The sequence below is a fragment of the Cornus florida genome, unplaced genomic scaffold (assembly GCF_030987335.1).
Source record: "Cornus florida cultivar Cherokee Brave unplaced genomic scaffold, ASM3098733v1 CherokeeBrave_3.0.0_Hap2_Chr10, whole genome shotgun sequence".
Classification (NCBI taxonomy): Eukaryota; Viridiplantae; Streptophyta; class Magnoliopsida; order Cornales; family Cornaceae; genus Cornus; species Cornus florida.
Window position 1 is genome coordinate 9,028,787 of NW_026775580.1, and position 23,843 is coordinate 9,052,629.

Genomic DNA, 23,843 nt, shown 5'->3' on the forward strand with positions numbered 1-23,843 from the left:
TTATGAGGCACAACATATGGTATTACGAAATGCTAATATGTTCATGGGAAGAAACACTCTCATAATATATGAGATAAATTCACACAGCAAAAACAAGGAAAGAATAGAGTTGCAAACATTATCAAAGAATGCTAATCCACAATTACAGATCATTAAATCCAGTACTGTAAGAAACAAACCGCTAAATGCCACCGACAGAATCCCTAGTTAAGTCAGTGAACTATATACCAAAACCTTGATGCGTCCTTAAAAGATGACGACTTGGAATGTCACAGGCTGCATGAGAGAGGCTGATAGGTTATCTTCTATTTTCAACTGATCAAATTCTTTCCTCGATCATAAAATAGAGCAGACCTTTTGTCCTTTTTTCTTCTTCTTTTGCTTGGGCGGTTGGAGCACTACTTTAATGGCAGCATCAAACACTGCTTTAACATTCTGAGATTACAAGGACACGAAACAAATTCCATCAATAACAAAAAAATGAACCAATTTTCCCCATAAAAGTGGGGATGTAGTCCATGAAGGACGTACCTGCTGCGTTTTTGAACTACATTCTATGTAGGCAGGAGCACCGATCAGTTTTCTCAGCTCCTCTCCCTTCAAGTGAAACAAATAACCAAGTTAATGAATTCAATAGATTGGGATTAAACCTTCTCAATAAATAAAATAAAAGGTAACTTTTACCTGAGCCGTAGTGATCGGCACTGCACCAGGGTGGTCTACGAAAAACTGCTTATCATCCCTAAGATCTGCAGTTGGGGGGAGGTTCATAAAAACATAGCACTGACTTTAGTGGAAATAAAAGTTATACTTCAGCTGATGTTATTGAAAGACAAATCCTGAGACAGACATTTCAGTTAAGAACCAATCAACAGATCATATACATAGCACTAGTTTCAGGAAATAGTATCCACAAAATCAATCTTGATTAGGTGCGCAAACGCAAACTAGAGAATGCTTTTAAGATATGTTCCAAGTCTTGTCTGTTTGTCAAGTATACACACTCAAAAACAACTTCAAGGAGAGTTTATGGGTTCCGGGGATATATGGTTGGTTGCAAGGCTGAAATAAAAGAAAATGACAGAAGGGCACAACCAGGAGGAAGTGTGAGCTAAAAAAGTCCGAGAAGGAAGAAGAGCACAACAAATTTACTTCAGAACCAAAGAATAATGCAACTTTAAGATTACAAAATTATAGCAAATTCTGGTGATCCAAGAATCTGATTTTTGTTTCCTAAGTGGCAATGTTTTTACTAAATGAAGGCCCCTGGTGGGATATGAAAGACAAACCCACCATTACTCCATTCCTTTTAGAATGAAGGGCCAGTTAAGTGATAAAATAGATGTTTAATATTAACTTCTATCATGTGAGGAGTAGAAGCCTACTTCCTTTAGCTCCTGATGGTAAATAAACGAATTAAAAACTGCCCCTGATTATACTTTAGGCCCTGTTTGGTTTGTGTAGTGTATGTGTACTTTGTTGTTCCCTACAGTGCTACAGTAACCATTTTCAGCCTACAATATGTTTGGCCCGCATTGTATTGTTCCCAATAGTACCAGTACACTTCAGCTTTCAAGACCCAAAGTTGAAACAAAAAAAACATGTTCTAGTTTGTTCCAACAATTTTTGGGATACAATGGATACTGTAGCGGTGAGAACACATTGGCCCATGGCAGAACAAGTATAAAAGGAAAGATGGAACAAAAACTAGGGTTTGTTCTCATCTGTCATGGCCAATTCGGTAGGCGATTGCAGAGGCGATTCGTGCTTCATTTGTGACGACGCTTCAAATCGACGTTTAGGAAACTCCGGCCAGCTCTCTATTCATCGTCTCTCTTCAAATCGGCGTGTTTCTCATCTGTCGTTTGCAATTTGGTAGGCGATTGCAGAGTGTATGTTGTGCTTCATTTGTGACGACGCTTCTTTGCTATCTTGGTGTGAGTGTATATATATATATATATATATATATTGTATCGTTCATTCCTTCAATTTTGCGAAGGGTGTGCCTCCATGCGATTGTTAATTGGTTTCCAAAAAAGGTAAAAAATTCTGAGATTAGAAAGGGAGATGATGTATGCCGGAATTTGGTCGGAGATTGATTTACAGTCGATTCCGGCACCAATCACTCCACCTCGTCGCTCTGTTTCCACCAATTTTAATGACGGCCATGGTTGCAAGAAAAACTGATATTTTCCATATACGCTAATTGAGATAATCATGAAATAAACCTTAATTTAATCATTGACTATTGAAGACTTTGATTTTCTCTCTCAGCGCAGTGGTTCATCTGTAACAGAGTTCCATACATTCACTATATATAATTTGTATATGTATATATATATATATGATTTTTGTTTAACTTTGCTTGGGCTTATCCAGCAAATTGGTAATAGAGGAAGATTGATAAGGTGTCAGCGTGTCATCAATATAGTGGCTTTATATGTGTATTTGGAGAGAGAGAAAGGTATTTAAAACAAGAGATCTTTATATAAGGTATTTAAATTTATATATATATATATATTTATATAAGGTATTTAAATTTTATATTTTATTATAGGGGTATATTAGTCATTTCATACAAACTTAATGGATTTGAACGGAAATGGGGCAATGTGATGACGGTTTATTGTTTAGGAGGGTGTTTAATTTTAGTGGGGGTATTTTGGACGAAAACGTTAGTACAGGGGGGTTATGTGATTTTTCTCCATAAAATTATACAATAATTAATTTTAACTTTCTATTTAATAAAGTTATAAAAAAGAAAATGATGAAAACATTATTTACCAAACAACCCAACCTTTTTTTTTTATTATTTTTAGTGATTTTGGTTACACTTTCACTTTGCCAAACATGTTTTATTCTCATTTCAGAACACCACTACAAAACACTTGTTCTGTTCTAGGCTAGAGCATTACACAACACTACACAACACTTCCCAAACATGGCCTTAGTAATAGTTAGAACATTTATATGTAAATATATATTTATGTTGGGGCAGATTGTAATTAGATATAGGGTTTGTGCCACTATGTAAATAGGCCTTTCTTGTATTGTATATATACCCCTTTATATTTAGGGTTGTATGAAATAAGAAGTGGGTTGCGCCTCTATCTGCTCACTCTCTCTCATGTAAACTTTCAAATGGTATCAGAGCGGGTTATCCGTTTTTCTTCTCTGTTGATTTCTCACTTCAGTTAAGGTCTCTCTGTTCTGCCGCGAGCTGCATCATCCGAAGCCGAGCACCTTCTTGCGTCGGCTGTACAGACCCGCTTGGGTCAAAACTGTTAAAGCCGGCTGACTTCACCGGCCGTCCTTCCACTGCTGACGGCCTCTCTGTATGCGTCAAACGCTCCTGCGAGTAGATCTGACTCGCCACTACGCGTTCCTTCCTCAACAAGGTTTCCCGGCGATCTGTTCTGTTGACCATCTGCCTTGCCATCGCCAGTGACTTGTTCTCTCTGCCGGATCTCTGTACGCTGCTTTAGCCCAAATTCTTCGCAACAATCTCTGTGTTCGCTGTTGCGAAGGACTCACTTTTTTCCTTCTTTTTTTTTTTGTGTGTTGTGATTGTTAGGTGGTTGTGTTCTTGCCGCCGTGAGTGTGTCATCGTCAGCCGAGTCACGATCGCGACCTACCATCTATTCTTCTTTCTAGATCGCAATGCATGACTGATTTGTGGTCGACAGTAGATTTGTAGTCCTCGCCGTTACCTGCAGAGTTGTAGATTTGCTCCTGGCGTCATCGGCGCTAATTGTGAAGAAGAGGGGTGGTGTTTGGCTGCAGGCTTGAAGTTATCCCAAACCTGGTTATGCTATCCCGATCCGGTTTTCACTAAAACCGGTTTTGCAAAGATCCGGTTCAAGCTCAACCCGATTCAGTAGATCCGACCCATTTACAGATCTGGTAAACCAATTTTTATTTTTATTTTGAATTTATTCTCTTTTTTTTTTCTCTTTTCTCCTTCTGACTTTGGTGTTGCTAAAAAAAAAATTAAAACTAAAAAATGTCAGCGACTATTCGTGTCAGAATATCCCGAGCCGAGTTCAATGCCTTAGTCAATTCGATACAACCCACATCTCTTGACAGTGTCGCCAACTTTGCCCAAACAGGTAATGTTGCTTGTTGTTCGGATTTCCAGTCTTCCTCTTCCTCTTGGGTTCTTGACTCTGGGGCATCTACCCATATAACGGGTAATACATCTCTATTTTCTTATTTTCACAAGTTTAATTCTCCTTCTTTTGTTACTTTAGCCGATGGCAGGACTTGTCCCATTATTGGTCAGGGCAGTGTTAAACTTACTACTTCCCTTTCATTATCTTTTGTTCAATTGGTTCCACAATCTGCGAGTCAAATGACACTCAAGCACTCAATTGTTCTGTGACCTTTTATCCTTCCTTTTGTATCTTTCAGGACCTCAAAACGAAGAAGACAATTGGTGGCGGCCATCAAAAAAATGGCCTCTATTACTTGGATTGTCAGTCATCTACGACTGAGGTGGCACTGCATTCACAGGTTTCTGTACACCAATGGCATTATCAGCTAGGTCATCCCTCCTTGAAATACTTAAAGTCTGCCTTACCTTTTCTTAAGTCGGTGTCTTCTTTAAACTGTGAGTCGTGTCAATTAGGTAAGCACCATAGAGTGTCTTTTCCTCCTCGTATTGCTAATCGCCTATCTTCATATTTTGTTTTTCCTACTCGACCGTTATTTGCTTTTACTCCTCGTGTTTTTGGGTGTGTGCGCTTTGCTCACATATTACGTCCTGGCACTGATAAATTGTCTTCTCGTGCCATTAAGTGTGTCTTTCTTGGGTACTCACGGACTCAAAAGGGTTATAAAGGCTGGGATCCTAACACTCGTAGTGCTTGTGTGCATGGACGTTACCTTTTTTGTGGACACTCCTTATTTCACTTCAAGTGGTTTGTCTTTAGATACTGAGGAGTTGTTTCCATTGCCTGTTGTGTCACATTCGTCAGACCTTGTTGTGTCACATTCAGCCTGTGACCCACCATAGCCATGTCAAGTGCCACTTCAAGTGTATAGTTGACGACCACAATTAGCAGCCCCCCAGTTGTCTACTTCTATTGAGGCTCCTGTTGCTACTGATGATCTTCCTATTACCTTACGCAAAGGTACTCGATCTTGTGTTACTGCACATCCTATTTCTAATTTTGTCTCTTATAATCATGTTTCACCCTCTTTCTCTTGTTTTTTATCTAAACTGTCTGCTACACTTGTTCCTAAGACTTTGCAGGATACTTTTTCTCATCCTGGTTGGCGACAAGCGATGGTTGATGAAATGCACACTCTTCATTGTAATGGGACACGGGATCTTGTTCCCTTACCTCCTGGTTCCAACCCGGTTGGTTGTAAGTGGGTCTACACTGTGAAATACCTTCATGATGGGTCTATTGAGCGGTTGAAGGCTCGTCTTGTTGCAAAAGGGTACACCCAGACTTATGGTGTTGATTATGATGAGACTTTTTCCCCTGTTATTTCTTCTATACGGGTCCTTATTTCCATTGCTGCCAATCGTAACTGGCCGTTATTCCAATTAGATGTAAAAAATGCCTTCTTACATGGCGACTTAGTTGAAGAAGTTTATATGGAGCAACCACCTGGGTTTGTTGCTCAGGGGGAGTATCGTCATGCCGTTTGTCGCCTTAGGAAGGCCCTGTATGGATTGAAACAATCTCCAAGGGCTTGATTTGGAAAGTTCTCTGAGGCAGCAATAGCATTTGGTCTTAAAAGATGTCAGACAGACCATTCGGTGTTTTACCAGCACACTAAAGCTGGTTTCATCTTCCTTATGGTATATGTAGATGATATTGTGATCACAGGTGATGATTCTGCAAGTATTGTTAAGTTGAAGTTGTTTCTCCAAAATCGGTTCCACACTAAAGACTTGGGTCAACTCAGATATTTCTTGGGTATTGAAGTTGCTAGATCCAAGAAAGGTATAAGTTTATCTCAAAGAAAATATGTGTTGGATTTATTAGAAGAAACAGGTATGTTGGGTAGTCGTCCAGTTGATGCTCCTATGGATCCAAATACAAAACTCCTGTCAGATAAGGGTGATCTATTTGATGATCCTGGCAGATATCGACGTCTTATTGGGAAATTAATTTATCTCCCCATCACTCGACCGGATATCTCATATACAGTTAGTGTTGCAAGTCAGTTTATGGGATCTCCTAGGATGCCACATTAGATTGCAGTTCTTCGGATTATCCGATACCTCAAGCAAGCTCCAGGTTTTAGGTTGTTATATAAACCAAATGGACATCTTAGGGTGGAAGGTTTCACAGATGCTGGCTGGGCTGGTTCTCCCTCAGATAGGAGATCTACTACAGGCTATTGTACATTTGTTGGTGGAAATCTTGTTACATGGAAAAGTAAAAAGCAAACAGTTGTAGCACGATCTAGCGCTGAGGCAGAGTACAGAGCGATGGCCCATACCTCTAATGAGTTAACGTGGATACAACATTTTCTTGAGGAACTTGGGTTGATAGTCAAGACTCCTATTCTATTGTTTTGTGATAACCAAGCAGCTATTCACATTGCATCCAATCCGGTATTTCATGAAAGAACTAAGCATATTGAAGTTGATTGTCACTTCACTTGAGAGAAAATATTGAGTGGGAACATTTATACGCCATTTGTGAAGTCTGAAGATCAATTAGCTAATATGTTTACTAAGGCTCTTGATCATAATCGGTTAAAGGTGATTTGGTCCAAGCCGGGATTATATGATATATATATTCTCCAGCTTGAGGGGGAGTGTTAGAACATCAATATGTAAATATATATTTATGTTGGGGCAGATTGTAATTAGATATAGGGTTTGTGGCCACTATGTAAATAGGCCTTTCTTGTATTGTATATATACCCCTTTACATTTAGGGTTGTATGAAATAAGAAGGGGGCTGCGCCTCTATCTGCTCACTCTCTCTCATGTAAACTTTCACAGTAATGATACATTAGGTCACTCGGTAACTTCCTTGTATGACACTTCAGTCAGTAACTAGCAACTACAATTGCCAACATCATCTGAGAAGATATGGATCATTAATCATTTTTTCTCAAATATATATTCTGAAAGCATCGACTGAATCCTACTTTTGAACATGGCAGAGAAGTATAAATACCTAGTTACTGCTGCCTCCAAAGTCCAAAATGAATTATAGACAGAAGTTGCATAGTACAAATACAGCACCCAATCACATTAGCATGACAAAAATGAATGGAGTTGCAATATGCTTGGAATTCTAAGGGCGTACACCCCGATGACGATGACGATGACGATGACGCATTAACATTTACACAGGAAAAAAAAAAATGAGAGAAATGAGAGAAATGAGAACCTCTCTCTCTACCCTCCCGGCAGATCCACCTCCAACGGAATCCTAATCTTCACCAGAAGCCTTCTACTGTTTCATTCCTTCAATAACAGCTCCTTTCGCAGCTGTTTTCATGCTCTCTTTCAATTTCTTCATCTTTATGCTCTTTCTTTCCTATTATTTCAATTTAATTGCTTGTGCCCCTTTTTCCTCTTTTTCCATTATGAATTATACCACATCCTCCAACCCCTCAGCTAGCTGCAGAGAATGTTGCTGATTCAGTTGCTCTCCACATTGCTAATCTAGTCGTCAAACCTGAAGATGACTCCTACGCATTGGTTGCTTATAACCCTTAACATTCTGCTCAAGCTTTCACGGGCTCAAATGGCTAAAGAGAGTGATTCATCCCCGAAACTGCTTTAAAGCTTGAAAACCAATTCAGAATATTCAAAGAGAACTCTTCTTTCCATGAGGACCCTAATCTTCGCCAGAAATCTTCTACTGTTTCACTCCTTCAATGACAGCTCCTTCACAGCTGTTTTCTCGCCCCCTTTCAATTTCTTCATCTTTATGCTCATTCTTTCCTATTGTTTGAATTTAATTGCTCCCCTTTTTCCTTTTTCTTCATTATGGACTCTTACCACATCCTCCAACCCTCCTCAGCTAGTTGCAGACACTGCTGCTGATTCAGTTGCTCTCCACATTGCTAATCTAGTCGTCAAACCTGAAGATGACTCCCACAAGTTGGTTGTTCATAACCCTAAACATTCTGCTCAACCTCCCCTTTCATGGGCTCAAATGGCTTAAGAGAGCGATTCATCCCCGAAGCTGCTTTGGAGCTTGAAAACCAATTCAGAACATTCATAGAGAACTCTTCTTTCCTTGAGGAATGGGATAACGATTCTAAATCTGCTTTTCTCAGTAACACATGGGGTGGGTTTGCTACTAGTGTGTTGCATACTTCTCAAGTGCCTGCATCTTAGAAGTTTTCCTTAACTGATACCTCAACTTTTCCCCCTTTCTCAAGGGGGGAGGCGTGATGTCCAATCGTCAGCTATATGAGTCTCTGCCTTCAAACAAGAGAACAACACCTGGAATCTCAATTCAACTGAGGATGGACAAACAGCTACTCAAACAAAATGGAGTTCTGTTACTGCGGATGACCACATTAACAAAATGAACCTTGAGTTCATTGATCCAGATTTTCAGAACAACAGATTCAAAATCATGCCCCAGAAGTGTCAACGCAAAAGTATTTAGTAAATGTGTTACAGAACTTATCTAAATGAAACCACACCCTAGTGTGGTACTTCATGGATAGAAAATTTTCCCACTTATAATATTCATTGCTTCAAAAATATGAAACCAACCTGGTCTTGTATATGTCCTCCCAAATGAAATGGCTTCTTCATAGGACAAATTTACCTTTTCATGCTTTGACTGAAGTCTGAACAGTTCTTGAAGGAAGCCCTTGGTTGTTTGCAGGTTCTTATGATGTTATTGAACAAAAAAGAAACCAATATTAACTTAATTAAAGAAGCCATTGAAAAGGTCCCTATTTGTTCTAAAATTTTCAATCTCCCTTTAACATTATGGACATCCAAAGGTCTGAGTTATGTAGCAATTGCCTCTATATGCACACTGCATAACTGAGTCCTAAAAAGTAACTACCTTTACCATGTATGTGTTGAAATTGACTCCACTAGGAAGTTCCCTAGGTCGGTGGATACCTTGATGTTACAGAGTTTGTTGAAGTTAATCTCAAGTATCTATGGGCTCCAAAGCTATGCACCTACTGCAAAAAAATCAGACATGCCTTAAAACAGTGTGATGGCCCCCTGTTATATTGAAACCTTTTTTTTTTTTGTTGATAAGTCCTGTTATATTGAAACCTAAGAACTCAAAACCCTCTGTATATTCAATCCGATGAACCATCTAAATCATCCCAAAAATGAGGCATAGTATCACAGAAAGGTAAGGAAGCAGTGGAACCTACCATTTACCCACAGCTACAACTACTACCACCATGGAGCCTATTACGTCTCCTCATTACACTGATGTTGCAGCCAATCAACATTCTCATGGTTTATCCAGGGGTGGCAATTTGATCCAACCCAATGCCCCCCACCCCCACAAAAAAATAAAAAATAAAAAGTCTAAGCCAATAAATGGGAAAAGTGTGGGTTTAGGTAAAATCACTTAAACCCGATTCGGTGTACGGGAGGGGTCAGGTGTGCGAGTGCCCTTTCCCGGCCCGTCCCACCCTACATGTATATACATACACAGATCAAAAGGCAATGGGTCAGTTCACAATTGGAATGGAAACAAAGAAATACCATCAGTTTGCAAACAGGAGTTTCGTGATTGTGACCATGGTGGTGAAACAGGCCAGGATAGGTTGCGAGCTTAATTTGTTATGCAGGGATGGGACTAACAGTATAAAATTATCCCCATTTTGGGGGTGGGGGGGTTGGGACAAAGCACTTGTAAACAGGATGGGGTAAGGTTTAGGAGAACCCACTCTAACCCGCCCGTTGGCAACCCTATTTATGCTTTAAAACAAAAAAATCGTCTAGGCTTTCTTTATCTTTCATTTTGTCTAGGAAGCATGGATACTGACACAGGACACAAATATGACACGACACTGACACAGCAATACGAAAAATCCAAACAAAAATAAATAAAAATAGGGCACATATATGGCATGAATATGTCAAAAAATAATAATATAACATATTATTATTATATATAAATAGATATTTTTCCTCACTTTACCCATATAATCATGAATGAAATCATGAATTTGAAGCTTAGAGCTAGATGTTTGTTATTTTTGTTTACTTAAGTTCTAATTAATCCATAAATCTTTTAAATTGTATTGAATCTTTTTTTTTTTTTTTTTTTTTTTTTTTTTTTTTTTTTTTTTTTTTTATAAGTAAATTGCATTGAATCTTATTCTTCTAAGAAAAATTACAGAACCATCCCGTCATGTCTTGAAAGTGTCCAAAACGTGTCCTTGTCGTGTCCCAACCATGTCCAACCAAGAAATAAAATATTTAAATGTTAGGACACTTCGAGCCATATCCAACACGTGTCCGATACCAGCGCGACACCGTAGAAGTGCCTCTGCTTCCTAGCATTTTGTGCTGTCAGCGAACAATGAAACTGTAATGTCTCAACCAGCACCGTTAGGTCCTCGACGTGATTCCAGTGAATTTTCGTGACTCTCGCAGACATAATCGCAGGAGAATTCCAATTAACCATTTCAACATCCTCACAAGCTCAATCGAAGCAAAATCATAAGAAAAGGTTGTATTCCTTTTATTTTTTTAAACCCTTTCTTCCTTTTCCTCTTCCTCCTCCTCCACTGATGAAAAGCTGTGTCGCTCCCGTGTCTATATTGCGTTGTATCGACATTGGTTCCCAGGTCAAGGTGTCAAGTCTAGGTAGCATATCTCATACCTCCCTAGACTTTGGAAACCAAGATTAGCACTCCTATCTCTTCCCCAAAGAAACTTGACAATAGCATCCACAAAAGGAGGGAGTTTGCACCATACTAACAGATTCCACTCTCTTTTTTTTTTTCTTTTTTCTTTTTTTTTGATAAGTGCTAACAGATTCCACTCTCTCCAAGCTGAAGAACTTACAAAGTCAAATTTGTAAGACATTAGTCAATCTAAACAACACCCATCTAGTTATGAAGCGGAGAAGGTTGCCAGCATAAGGTAAAACAAGAAGAGAAGTGGAGCTGTTGATCCAACACCATTTACAGTGCACATTCAAGATCTTAGCCACCAAAATTAAAGAAGTTCTTCCTTCTCTCATTTTCGAAGCCGCAATCTACTTTTATTCATGGTAGCATTAGTGACAACATTCTCATAGCTGAGGAGGTATTTAAGAGTAATAATCACACAGATCAAGGCCCTTCAACATGTGCCATTAGACTTGATCTTCATAAAGCTTTTATTCTGTAAAATAAAATCTCATTCTTGACACTCTTGATCTCCTTTGTTTACTGAACAATTCAGACCTTGGATCAATCTTTGCATAACTGCCCCCATTTATGCTTTAGCAATCATAGAGAAAAATATGAGCCTAGAAGCAACGGTAAGGTTGCTCCACTGGTCATGGGTTCGAATCCGGAAACAGCATCTCCTTACGAAGCAAGACTGCGTACATTTGACCCTCCCCAAACCCCGAAATGGTGGAAGCCTCGTGCTCTGGGTTAGCCCTTTAATCATGGAGAAAGAAATAAAAAAAAAAAAGAAAAAAAAGTAAGCCGTATAACCTATGTTATTTGGACTCAGTACAACTGTCAGATACAGGTACTTGTCTAAGCATCAAATCCTTCTAATTCCTAAAATTTGGAATAAGTGGACATGGCTAAAGTGGTGAAGATTTCTTGAAACAAGTGTGACAAAGTGTTAAAAGTAAATTAAGACGAGGGGTACAAATGAAAAAAACATACACAAAATTTTGAATAAGAGTAACTATTTTCATGAATTTCCAAAAAAAAATAACTATCTTCATGAGAGAATTTTGTAATTATGTGAAGATGAGCTCAAATTATAATTTATATAATTTTTTTTTTTTTTTTGATAAGTAAAATATATATCATTTAAAATACAAAGAACATGTACAGCTCTTAAACTTTCATTACGGGCCATCAGCCAACGATGAGATCTAATGTCTCCATCAGCAAAAAGACGTCCTTAATGTGATTCCAACAACTTTTCATGACTTCACAGACATAGTCACAACAGATGAATTCTGATTAACCATTTCAACATCACTGTCGGTTGAATAACAAGAAAAGGTTAGTAATCCATTTTTTTGGCGCCTTCTCTTCATCTTCTTCACCAGTTAAGACAAAGAGTCATGTCACACCCGTGTCCATGCTGTCATGTCAGCACCAATACCCTAGGTCAAAGTGACAAGTACAAATAACAGCTTATAATACATTAGATTTGGAATTACCAACACTAGCACCCCACCTTCTTTCCCCAAAAACATGATAGTACAATAACATCCACAAAAGGAGGGAATTTGCACCATGCTAACATATTCCACCCTCCAAGCTGAGGAACTTACAAACTCGGATTATTTGCATATGGTAATGTTCAGCTCTTAGCCTCTTACCAAACACAAGTCATTTATGGATATTATCAGGGGTGTGTGCAGATCCAGTCTAGCCTTCCTTTCGCTCTACAAGGGTCAAGATCGAATGAAAGCCCGTTTTCTTTCTGTCAAGTGAAGATATATTTCTAATCTCTCAGCGACTAATGATCAAGTGAGACACAAATTCTTTAGTTTGGATTTTTCTGGTAACAAAAAGATAGGATTTCTGAGGAGAACAAGCAAAGCTCAAGGGTGGCAGCCTCAAGAGATTTGCCTTTGAAAGAATGCTCATTCCAACAGTTGAAGTGGATGTGATAATTTGTTAGCCACATTTTTGGAGCAAAGTTGTCCAGTGTCTGATAGGAAAGGAACATCTGAAGAACAGGTGGTCATGTACCTCCATGTGATTCAAAAATAAATAAATAATAGAAGAAGTTGTACCATAACTTAAAAAGCTTGTCTTGGGTTCCAAGTCTTTGCCTAATAGCTGACCATTAGATGAAACTATATCTGGGGACATAAGGACACCATATTAGGTGAGACAGGAGAACTCTATTCTGAGAATTGAAAGAGAGACAGAACAGAATCACTTTGTTTCAGTGACATCTAATTAGACAGAATAGGATTTGAAGAGCTGACTGGCACATATGATTCGATTAAGTTTTCTTCTCTGCTGTTCAGACCCCTGTTGATTTTGCCTTCTCTGCATATATTTTTGGATAAAAATCCTCTGTGGGGCAACAGTAGATATGTCCCAGCAAGTGAGGATAATTTGAGATACACGTTACGAAAATGTTGGGATTCACGTTAGAAAAATGTTGGGATGTCGGTAAGAAGAAAGTTGGGATGCGCAAGGCCAATGTCCCAACATTTCCGTAACGTATATCCCAAACTATTCTCACCGGCTGGGACAGATATACTGTTGCGCCAAAGAGGATTTTGATCCTATATTTCTAGTATTTTGTTTTCAGATTTTTCTTGTTTGATTGTTTAGCTGTTCTTGCTCTGGCAAGCCTTGTTTGGGTTTAGCTATTTTTGTTATGGATTTCAAGCTTGTATTAAGGGGCATATGCCTCCCTTAGCTTATTCATATTTTTCCAATCTATACAAATTATTATTTATTACTTGCCCACCAGAAAAAAGAAGGAAAAAAAAAAAGGTCAAATAATCAAATACCATTCATAAAACTGAAAAGGGTGAATATGAAGCCCCAAAACTAGCCAAGGAATACAGACAATTAGTAACAGTGGAGTAGTTACTTGGTCTCTCAAATGCAATATATTGAGTTCTCTTATTTTTGGTCAATGGGCGGAATTGTAAATCTATGGGGGAATTTGTGGATTTTGTTGATAGTTTGAAATTATAGTTGGCCTCTTTCGGCTCTTTTGGGTATTCTCTTGGGAGCGCTCCCCTTTCGAGGGCCTTTTTAATGAAATATTACTTATCAAAATAAAGTTGCGTAGTTACGAAAAATTAAAATAATAATAATAGTAGTTGAGTATATGTTAATGTATCACAATGGTGAACCCCAAAGCAGTCTTTGTTGTTCAATGTAAGAGTATAAGATGATGCACAAAGCCCTTAGGATACTAACCAGCCTAATCCCGAGTCCAAGATAGTTTCTAATTAAAACTCTATCAAATTTCCTAATTAGTCTACAGTTCAAAGACAATTTAGTCCGCAAGTCTAAGGTGATTAATTAACTGAGTATAAGATGATGCACAAAGCCATTCGGAATACCAATTCTCTTTTCTATGCCTAGTTTGGGATTTTTAGTGTACTATTAAGCCTCTGAGACTTGGACTACAATCACGCAGTCACCCCTTCATACCCATAGTCAGGGGCTGATGAATAAAAAAGCATGTTAAGATATGGACCTTAGACATTATATAGAAACAACTGTTCAGAATGTCAACTTTAATGAAGATTTAAAATAATAATAACATTGCACTTTATTAAACTTTCTAATTTAAATGATATAATTATAGTCAAGCGCACAACTCACACTTACAATTAGAATGCGGTAACTGGAACTAATATTTATGAGGTCACCTTCACATCCTGGAAGCTTCTACTTACTAATGATCATATTGGACACTTGGCAGCAAAAGATGTGTAGAGGGCTAAGTAAATCATAACTTTCTCTCTCTCTCTCGGTGTGTGTGGGTGGGGGGTGTGTGGGTGTTTTGGGGGGGGGGGGGGGGGGGGGTTTGTTAAATCATAGCTTTATTTATGGTTATATAGTCATGAATTACTTTTAACCTAAAAATCTTCTTGAGATCATATACCATAATAACAAGCTCATTAACTATAGCTAACAAGCCAAAAAGAGACTTTCTCATCAACTTGTAGGCTAAATAGCAAATCGTGTTAGGATTTACATAAAAACGGCTATGTATCCTTCAACTACTAATTGAAAACGAAGTTAAACTTCAACTAGAGAACCATGTCAGATATCTACTAAGGTCAGCACAATTATAAACTATCCAATTGACATGGCACTATAAAACATAAATCCTTTCGAAATGTCTACTAAGACTCACTTGTAAGCTGATAAATAGAATTGCCAAAACAAGACCAGATAATCTTGGTGGGATAAGAAGTTCTTACCAAGCTTTGTTCCAACAAGAATTATTGGAACACCAGGTGCATAATGTCTCAATTCAGGTATCCACTGAAATTGAAGTATAAGAACAAACAAGATGTCACCCCCACCATAAGAGAGAGTAACAAAAGGTATTGCCCAAGAATATAGGACAGTATTCAAGGGTCCTAACCTTCTTTGCAACGTTTTCATAACTGGCCTTGCTAATGAGAGAAAAAGCAAGAAGAAAGACATCTGCTCCACGATAGCTTAGAGGTCTTAATCTATTGTAGTCCTCCTGACCTATTGTTGCATGGTGTCAATAAAGTTAGACCCTAAACAAGGAAGTGTCAAGACATATAGGAATATCAGTTTCAAAAACAGAAGGCTAAAGCGTTACCAGCAGTATCCCATAGCCCTAGGTTGATGGTGCTCCCATCCACAACCACATTTGCACTGAAATTGTCGAAAACAGTCGGCACATAATCCTGTTTCCCATTACAATGGTCAGAACAATAAACAAGAACAGATAAGAACCGAGAAGTCTAACATTTTTTCTTCCCGATTACATTTATCAAGAACCAACAATGTTGATAGAAATTCAATGGCTTATAGCACAACAATTTGTGAATGACATTTGGTAACAAAATTTTCATAAAGAATAAAGAATCTCAACAAACAATGATAATGTTTGTTTCTATTCTTTAAGAACAGTTTCTGAAAAGAAAAAAACAATTTTAAGAGATCAGAGTAAGTGTTATCTCTAATTTATTTATTCTTATTTTTTTTAACTATGTTTCCAACAAAACACAACTAACCGAATTTACTAATTTTATTTACTTTATTTTTTTCCTCTAAAATGAGAACCCTTTTTAAGAAGCAAAACCAAACAGGCAATAACAATGTCTTAATCTAGAAAAACTCCAGGTTTCCCAAATTGTGGCGCTAGCCAAACATAGAAGTGCCAGTGTGTCAACTTTGAACTATCTGTATAAACCCTAGTGGGTGTGAAGGGTTTTGAAGAGATTCCAAGATGGGATTTGTTTGCAAGGAAGTACTATTAATCACATCCACATGATCGGTGGTTTTTTTTTCCCGTTCACGTGGTTCTACAATAGCGGCTTTTCCTTCCTCAATCACGATTTTGGTATGGTCCCTTTTGTTGCTTTCTAGGGTTTGTGTGGTGACTATGTGGTCGCTTTTTTATGCATCTCAGAAGACGGTAATCTCTCTAGTTGCAGTTGTTTATGTGTTAGAGAGGTGGTTCTCTACATATTTTGTTGTTTTATTTCTGAGGAGTGTATACCCAGAAACTATTTGATAAAATGTCTAGCTCAAAGCTGACTTCAAAAGAAGCTGGGTCTTCTCCTAGTCTGACTCCAGTATTGGGAAGTAGTAGTGATCACCGTCCAAGCCTTTGTATTACAACTATTGGGCTAGATGAGACAAACTATATAAAGTGGGCTCAATCTACTCGTATGCACATCACTGGTCAGAGGATGATCGACCATATCGAAGGGACTGTCACATATCCCTCCAAGAGTGATCCTGAATTCAAAGAGTGGAGTGCACATAATGCATTAGTTAAGACGTGGTTGTTGCAATCAATGCAACCACAAATCAGCAAGGGGTTTCTGTTTGTGAAAACAACTAAAGAGCTATAGAAGGTTGTGGAAGAGACGAATTCCTCTGTTTGTAATTTTGCAAAACTGTATGAGCTCCAACAAGAGATTTCAAGATTCAAGCAAGAAGATCAAACTCTTGCTACATATTACCACACTCGTGGTAAATGGGAAGAGTTAGATCATTACCAAAACTACATAACCGTGTGTGTAGCTGATATTAAAGCATTTCGGGCTATGGTAGAAAGGAATCGAATCTATGAGTTCTTGGGTGGTCTGCATCCAAAATACAAGCATGCCAAGGTACAAGTGCTAGGCAAGTATCCAGCCCCTACGTCTGTTAGAGATGTGTTTTCATATATCCAGGCTGAGGACAGTAGAATGAAGGCTATGTCTGCACCTGTATACACTAAGCCTAAACCAGAAGTACCATTGTCTGAAAAGTCTGCTCTTGCAACACAACAATGGAACAAATCCAATCCTCCAAAACGAGGGAAGCAGGATGATAAGAGCAAGTTAAGGTGTGATCACTGTGGGCATACGCGCCACACCAAGGAAACATGCTGGAATCTACACGGTCGCCTTACTCTAGCTCCTGTTCATGTGAATGCTAGGCCTAGGCCCTGGTCCATTTAGGGGGTTATCTACGGCACATACTGTAACGCAAGAGACTGCTTCTATTAGTCATGCCTTCTCAGGGTCACCGAGCTCCTTGTCCGGGGTTGAAGTTGATAGCTCAAAATGCTTCCATATCCACCTCTAACTTTGCTCAGTGCCTCTCATTTAGCACACCATGTGTCCACATTATCTGGTGGGACACCCTAGATCATTGATTCAGAAGCCACTAATCACGTGACTGGTATGGCATCTGATTTCTCTTTGTACACTTTATGTTCGGGTAGGGATAAGGTTAGAGTGGTTGATGGCACCTTCTCCTCTATTGCGGGGAAGGGCACTATTTCTACCTCTCCTAATTATGTCCCAAAGTTTACCAATAATCTCCTTTTTATCAGTCACATTACAAAAGGCTTGAATTGTATTTGCTAGACGAAAGACCAACTTCTTATTATGTTGCAAATCAATCTAGTATTAGGAATAGTAATGTCAATAAAGATCTGTTGATGTGATGGCATAATAGACTCGGTCATTTACCTATTCCTTTTTTGAAGCATATACTTCCCCATTTGCTTCTGTTGAATCTTTTGAATTAAATTGTGAAACATGTGTTCTTGCCAAACAATGTCGTGCTTCTTATCCTACTAGTATTAATAAAAGTACAACTCCTTTGTAGCTTCTTCATTCTGATGAGTGGGGTCCTGAATCCACTACTTCTTTACTTGGTTTTCACTACTTTGTTATGTTTGTTGATGACTTTAGTCATTATACTTGGCTTTATCTTATGAAAACCAAAGATAAAGTTCATTCCATCTTTAAAACCTTTCACAAGATGACATGTACTCAGTTTGGCTGTCCCCTCAAAATCCTTCAATCTGATAATGGAGGAGAGTTTATGTATGGTAGTCTTGCCTCCTTTTTTGCTGATAACGGGATTATCCATCAAACCTCATGTGTTGATACACCACAACAGAACGGTGAAGCTGAAAGAAAACATCGTCATATTATGGAGGTGACCCGTTCTCTTCTAATTGGGATGGGAGTGCCTAAAAGTTATTGCGTTGATGCAGCCTTAAGGGCTGCATACCTTATCAATCGCATGCCTTCTAGGGTTCTTGGCTATAAATCACCCTTCTTTGTCTACACCATGGCACTGCCTTGTTTACTGCCCCTCCGAAAGTGTTTGGTTGTGTTTGTTATGTTCACATTAATCATCGCAAGGACAAAATGGACCCTAAAGCAATCCATTGTGTCTTTCTTGGATACTCTGCCACTCAGAAGGGGTATCGGTGTTATAACCCTATCACTCGTCATCGGTTCATCTCCATGGATGTAACATTCTTCGAGTTTGTTCCATTTTTTTCCCGTGCTCGGGATTCTCTACAAGGGGAGACTACTATTCATGTAGAGAATCCGTCTTCTACTCAGAGGGAATGTCTCTTCTATTGCGTGTTCCCATTCAGGGGGATCTTCTCACCGAGGTGCCTGTGTCTACTTCTCCTAACACTAATGATTTGCAGCAGGAAAGCAACCAATTGTCTATACTAGGAGGGCAAAACAAGTCATTGACTCACCCCAGGACCAAGAAGTCTCCCTCGATCAAGTTAATCCCTCAATACTCCTAATTCTTTTCCCAATAGCATTCATGTTGATCTTGATGTCCCTATTGCCTTTCGTAAGGGTGTTCGTAGTTGTACAAAACATCCTATATCTCAAATTGTATCCTATGATGCCTTATCTCCAACATATCGTGCTTTCACTTCCTCTATCTCATCTATTTCTGTTCCTTCCAATATTTCAGATGCTCTAAATCAAACTCCATGGAAGGAAGCCATGCTCGAGGAAATGAAGGCTCTTGAGAAGAATGGTACTTAGGATATTGTTTCATTGCCTAGGGGTAAGAAACAAGTAGGCTGCAAATGGGTCTACACAATAAAGTATCATGCAGATGGAACAATTAAGAGATATAAGACCTGATTAGTTGCAAAGGGCTTCACTCAGACCTATGGGATTAATTATCAGCAAACATTTGCTCCAGTTGCCAAGATAAACTCTATACGTGTCCTTCTTTCTTTGGCAACTAATTTGTCTTGGCCTTACATGAGCTGGATGTAAAGAATGTTTTCCTTTGTGGTGACTTGGAGGAAGAGGTATATATGACTATGCAACCAGGGTTTAAGCTTGCCAATGATCAGAATTTAGTGTGCAAGCTGAATAAAGCCTTGAATAGGTTAAAGCAGTCACCGCGTGCTTGGTTTGAGAGGTTCAGCACTGCTATGAAGAGAGTGGGGTACACACAGAGTCTGGTAGATCATACTCTCTTTATCAAGAAGCACCAAGACCGCACTACTGTCCTTATTGTATATGTTGCTGATATTGTTATCACTGGAAATGATCCAAAAGATTTTCATCGAATGAAGACATTCTTGGGGACAGAGTTTGAGGTTAAAGACGTAGGACCATTGAGATATTTTCTTGGCATCGAGGTGTGCAGATCCAAGAAAGGGGTATTCATTTCTCAACGGAAGTATGTGTTAAATTTGTTGGCTGAAACCGGTACGCTTGGAGCTAAACCTATTGATATTCCCATTGAGCAAAACCATAGGCTTAATGATGTGGATGGCGGCGACCCATTAGATGATGTGGGAAGATTTCAGGGATTGGTTGGGAGACTGATTTACCTATCTCTCACACGTCCGGATATTGCCTACGCTGTTAGTGTGATTTGTCAGTTTATGCATAATCCACGGACACCTCATCTCGAGGCAACTCATCATGTTCTTCACTACCTCGAGGGTTCACCTGGTAAGGGGATATTGTTTAGCCGTCATGGCCACTTGCGCGTTAAAGCCTATACAGATGCTGATTGGGCAGGGTCTATGACAAATCGACGATCTACTACAGGATATTGCACATTTGTCGAAGGGAGCTCAGATCCATGGCACATGGAATTTGTGAGTTGTCATGGCTACGAACTATGTTGAATGAATTGGGTTATCATGTTCGCGAGTCAATGAATTTGTATTGTGACAACAAGGTAGCTATTAGCATTGCCCACAATCCAGTTCAACATAACAGGACAAAGCACATCGAAGTTGATCGGCACTTCATCAAGGAAAAGCTTCGTCTTGGGCTGATTTGAACTCTATATGTCAACACACTTGATCAAGTTACTGATGTTTTTACTAAGTGTTTGAGCAAGACACCAAGACTTGCTTGTAAAATATGTTAGTCAAGTTGCGCATGATATATATCTTTGCATCAACTTAAGGGGGGAGTGTTGACAGGCGCTTATTTGCTATTGCTTATATAATGTTGGAGGCTTATGTGTAATTTATGAAACTTCTTAATAAAAATACAATGTGGTGGAAGGACGGAAGTATTATTTCATTCTTTCTCTCTTTCCCCATCTTTCTCTCTTTTTTCTCTCCTCCTCTTCCATCTCTTCTTCATCTTATTCTACTTTATTGCTAGTTTGATTATACTATCTTCTATTGAAAGACTCTTCAAGAACCAGTAACAAATATATCTTTATTCCAAATGCTTAAAAGTATCTAATACCAAGACACAAAAAAAAAAAAAAAATGAATGAAGGATACGAAAGCACCACACCGTCAAATTAAAAAGCACCCTAACATCTGGAACATCTTCAATATGTGTGTTGCGAGTTTAGTTATAAATGGAATTCAATAAATATGAAAACAAATTCGTTCCATATAACAAAAATAAAATAAAATAAAAATAAAAAAATAAAAAATAAATAAAAATTTATTCAATCAATCGTAATACCCGCAAAGGAAATGAATTGCACCAAGTTGTGCACATAATAATGCATTTATTACTTGCGTACCAAAAAAAAAAACTTTTTAATATTTCAAAGTACTATTTGAGAAAGACCAATAGCAGAAGTGGTTTTAGGCCAAGAACTGAACCAATATTGAAGTATCTAATTCCAATCGACATAGGAAAATCTAGTTGCACAAAAAAAAAATTCTCTTTTTTGATAATTTATCCAACAATAAAAAGATATAATATTATTGACCAGCCATGATTCACCTATGAGACCATACAAGTATCTGAACAACTTCAAAAATTTAGCATGACAAACAACTAGTTTATTTGTTTAAACCATTTACACTATTATAAACCAGAAGAAGAAGAATAAAGAGATTATAAAGAACATTCAAAAGAAATCAGAAAAAAGAAAATTTCCTTTTAAGTAGTACCATATTTGAAAAGCAGAGAGTTACTACATGATCAAACTCAATGAAATGCTAATGGATTCATTCGAAGTTGTTGAACTCTCACCGAAGGGAATGTGTTGCTAGTGTAGGAAATCAGCATGCAGGTTTTGCCCACAGCTCCATCACCGACAGTCACGCACTTTATGAACCTCGACGCGCTCATTTCGATCAAGATTTACTTTTTTTGAGTCTTCTTCTTCTTGTTGTTCTTCAGATCTTGATGATGATGATTCATGGGATGTGCATATGATCGATCGATCCAAAAAAAAAAAAACTCAAAACCCCCTTTTGCCGAACCAAAACCCTAACAAAGAAATTGAAGTCAATTTAGGGAGTAAAAAATAGAGCAATACTCGTCAGATTAATGGTAATCCTAATCGCAGAATGAGAGAAAAAGAGAAAATCTGGGTCACAGAACCTAGAGAGGGAGTAATGACCACACCAAGAAGGAAATGGGGTTGAAGGGCCCGTTGACGTCGCCAATCTTTTGCCAGCGTTGCCGAATCAGACCAGTCATTTGTTTTTCACTTGCTTTATTAGCCCTGATTGTCTTATTCAATTTTGTGCTGACTCACCTTTATTTTAGAGGGTCTGTTGACTTCTTGCCCATAGTTTTCATCAACTATTCTTTAAATTGAGCATATTTTAAGCTAAAAAATAAGTAGTAATACACACATTATATTTAGCCAATATTAAGTGTATAAATTGTGCATCTGCCTCCATAACTGGATTAGTCTCTCCATGAGTTTTGGAGTGCCATTTTCGCCTCTCTGCATTAAAAATTAAAAAATAAATAGTAAAAAAAGAAAGAAATGCATATAAATTGTAAAAAGTACTCAAATCTTAATTTTCTCAAATTTTAAAAATTTATATATCACAAATAGTTTGTTTAAAAATTATAAATAATATATGCACGAAAATTTATGAAATAAGGATTTTAAAAATATAATATTTGTGCAAAAAACCTCCATAAATCTTATTTTTTTAAAAAACTCTGTATATTTGTAAGAAAATTTTCATACTTATTCATTTACATATGAAGCATAACATATAAAAAATTTAGCCCAAATAAAGATCAATTTCATGAGATATCATATTTTGCGTCAAAGTATTTTCATTTTTGTATAGACTCACCATTTAAAAAATTGTGAGCCCACATGGAGGCAATTTACTTTTCTTGCATATTGTTGTTAAATCATGGGAGTATGGGAACATTGCACGTGGAGAAAGTTTGTTGATTATTGACTTGTTGTGAAGGTGAAGTGTTTGTCATTATTTCTTGTTGTGTTGCATTGTGCATGCATGGTCGTAGATCATTGAGACCCACTCTTGTCCCTTTAAATTTTCATCTTGAATCCATTGTTCGAAACCCTAGGGGAAGAGGTAGTTCTAGTCAATCCATTTTATCAATGGAAGGACACAATGAAGACCATGTGGAGGACCTTGGTCACATAGACCAACAAGGTATCCTCCACCCCAATGTGCATCATGATAACATGCAAGTTCTATTAGGCATGTCAAGGTCATTCATTCATCTACCACAACAACAAAGCCAAGTTCCATTAGGAATGCCAAGGCCAATCTATGCTCCACCACCTCCCATCATTCAAGGTAACCAAGGTGCCCATGTTGCACCTCCAATTGCTAATTCTCCCCTTGCTTTAAGAGATCACTATGTGCCTAATGAATATAATGCACCTACATGCATTCAATTGCCACCATTTAGAGCACACCACTATGAAATCAAACCACAAACCATTCAAATGCTTCCTAACTATCGTGGACTTCCAAGTAAAGAACCTTACAAGCATTTGGATGAGTTTCTTGAAGTATGTTCCACCGTAAAATATACGGACATGCCGAAAGAGGTCTTAAGGCTTAAACTTTTTTCATTCACCCTTAAAGACAAGGCAAAATATTGGTTTAACAATCTTAGGCCTTTTTCAATAACTTCTTGGGCAGAAATGCAACAAGAGTTCTTAAAGAAGTACTATCCGGTTTCTAAGACCAATGCCATGAGAACTTCAATTAGGGAATTTTCACATGGGGATGGGGAAACATTTCATGAGGCATAGGAAAGCTTTAATGAATTGCTTAGGAAGTGTCCACATCATGACATGCCCAAATGGCAATTAGTTCAATATTTCTTTGAGAGCTTATCGGATAATTACAAGGGCATGGTTGATGCTTCTATGGGTGGCTCTTACATTGATAGGCATGAGGATGACGTGTGGCGTCTTTATGAGAGCATGAGTGAAAATTCTTTGCATCGTACCTTTTATTCAAAAAATGGTAGAAATTCTAGTGGTAGGAAGAGTGT

General features: G+C 38.2%; 1 protein-coding gene and 1 pseudogene across 2 annotated transcripts; both read right to left on the reverse strand.

The window, feature by feature from the left end:
* On the reverse strand, window positions 1-22,060 carry LOC132279394 (rac-like GTP-binding protein 5). 2 transcript variants are annotated; one of them, XM_059781352.1, is made up of 8 exons: window positions 21,942-22,060; window positions 21,588-21,827; window positions 15,443-15,530; window positions 15,236-15,345; window positions 15,069-15,132; window positions 685-749; window positions 532-597; window positions 1-435 (listed from the first exon to the last, which is right to left on the reverse strand). In XM_059781352.1, the coding sequence occupies exons 2-8, from the start codon at window positions 21,684-21,686 to the stop codon at window positions 337-339; spliced, it is 591 nt and encodes a 196-aa protein (XP_059637335.1). In that variant the 5' UTR covers window positions 21,687-21,827; window positions 21,942-22,060; the 3' UTR covers window positions 1-336. The 2 variants fall into 2 exon arrangements, with proteins under 2 accessions (XP_059637335.1, XP_059637336.1); XM_059781353.1 differs by having other exon boundaries at window positions 21,966-22,004.
* Window positions 22,061-23,543: 1,483 nt separating this feature from the next.
* Window positions 23,544-23,642, reverse strand: LOC132280447 (small nucleolar RNA R71; annotated as a pseudogene).
* Between the last annotated feature and the right edge of the window lie 201 nt (window positions 23,643-23,843).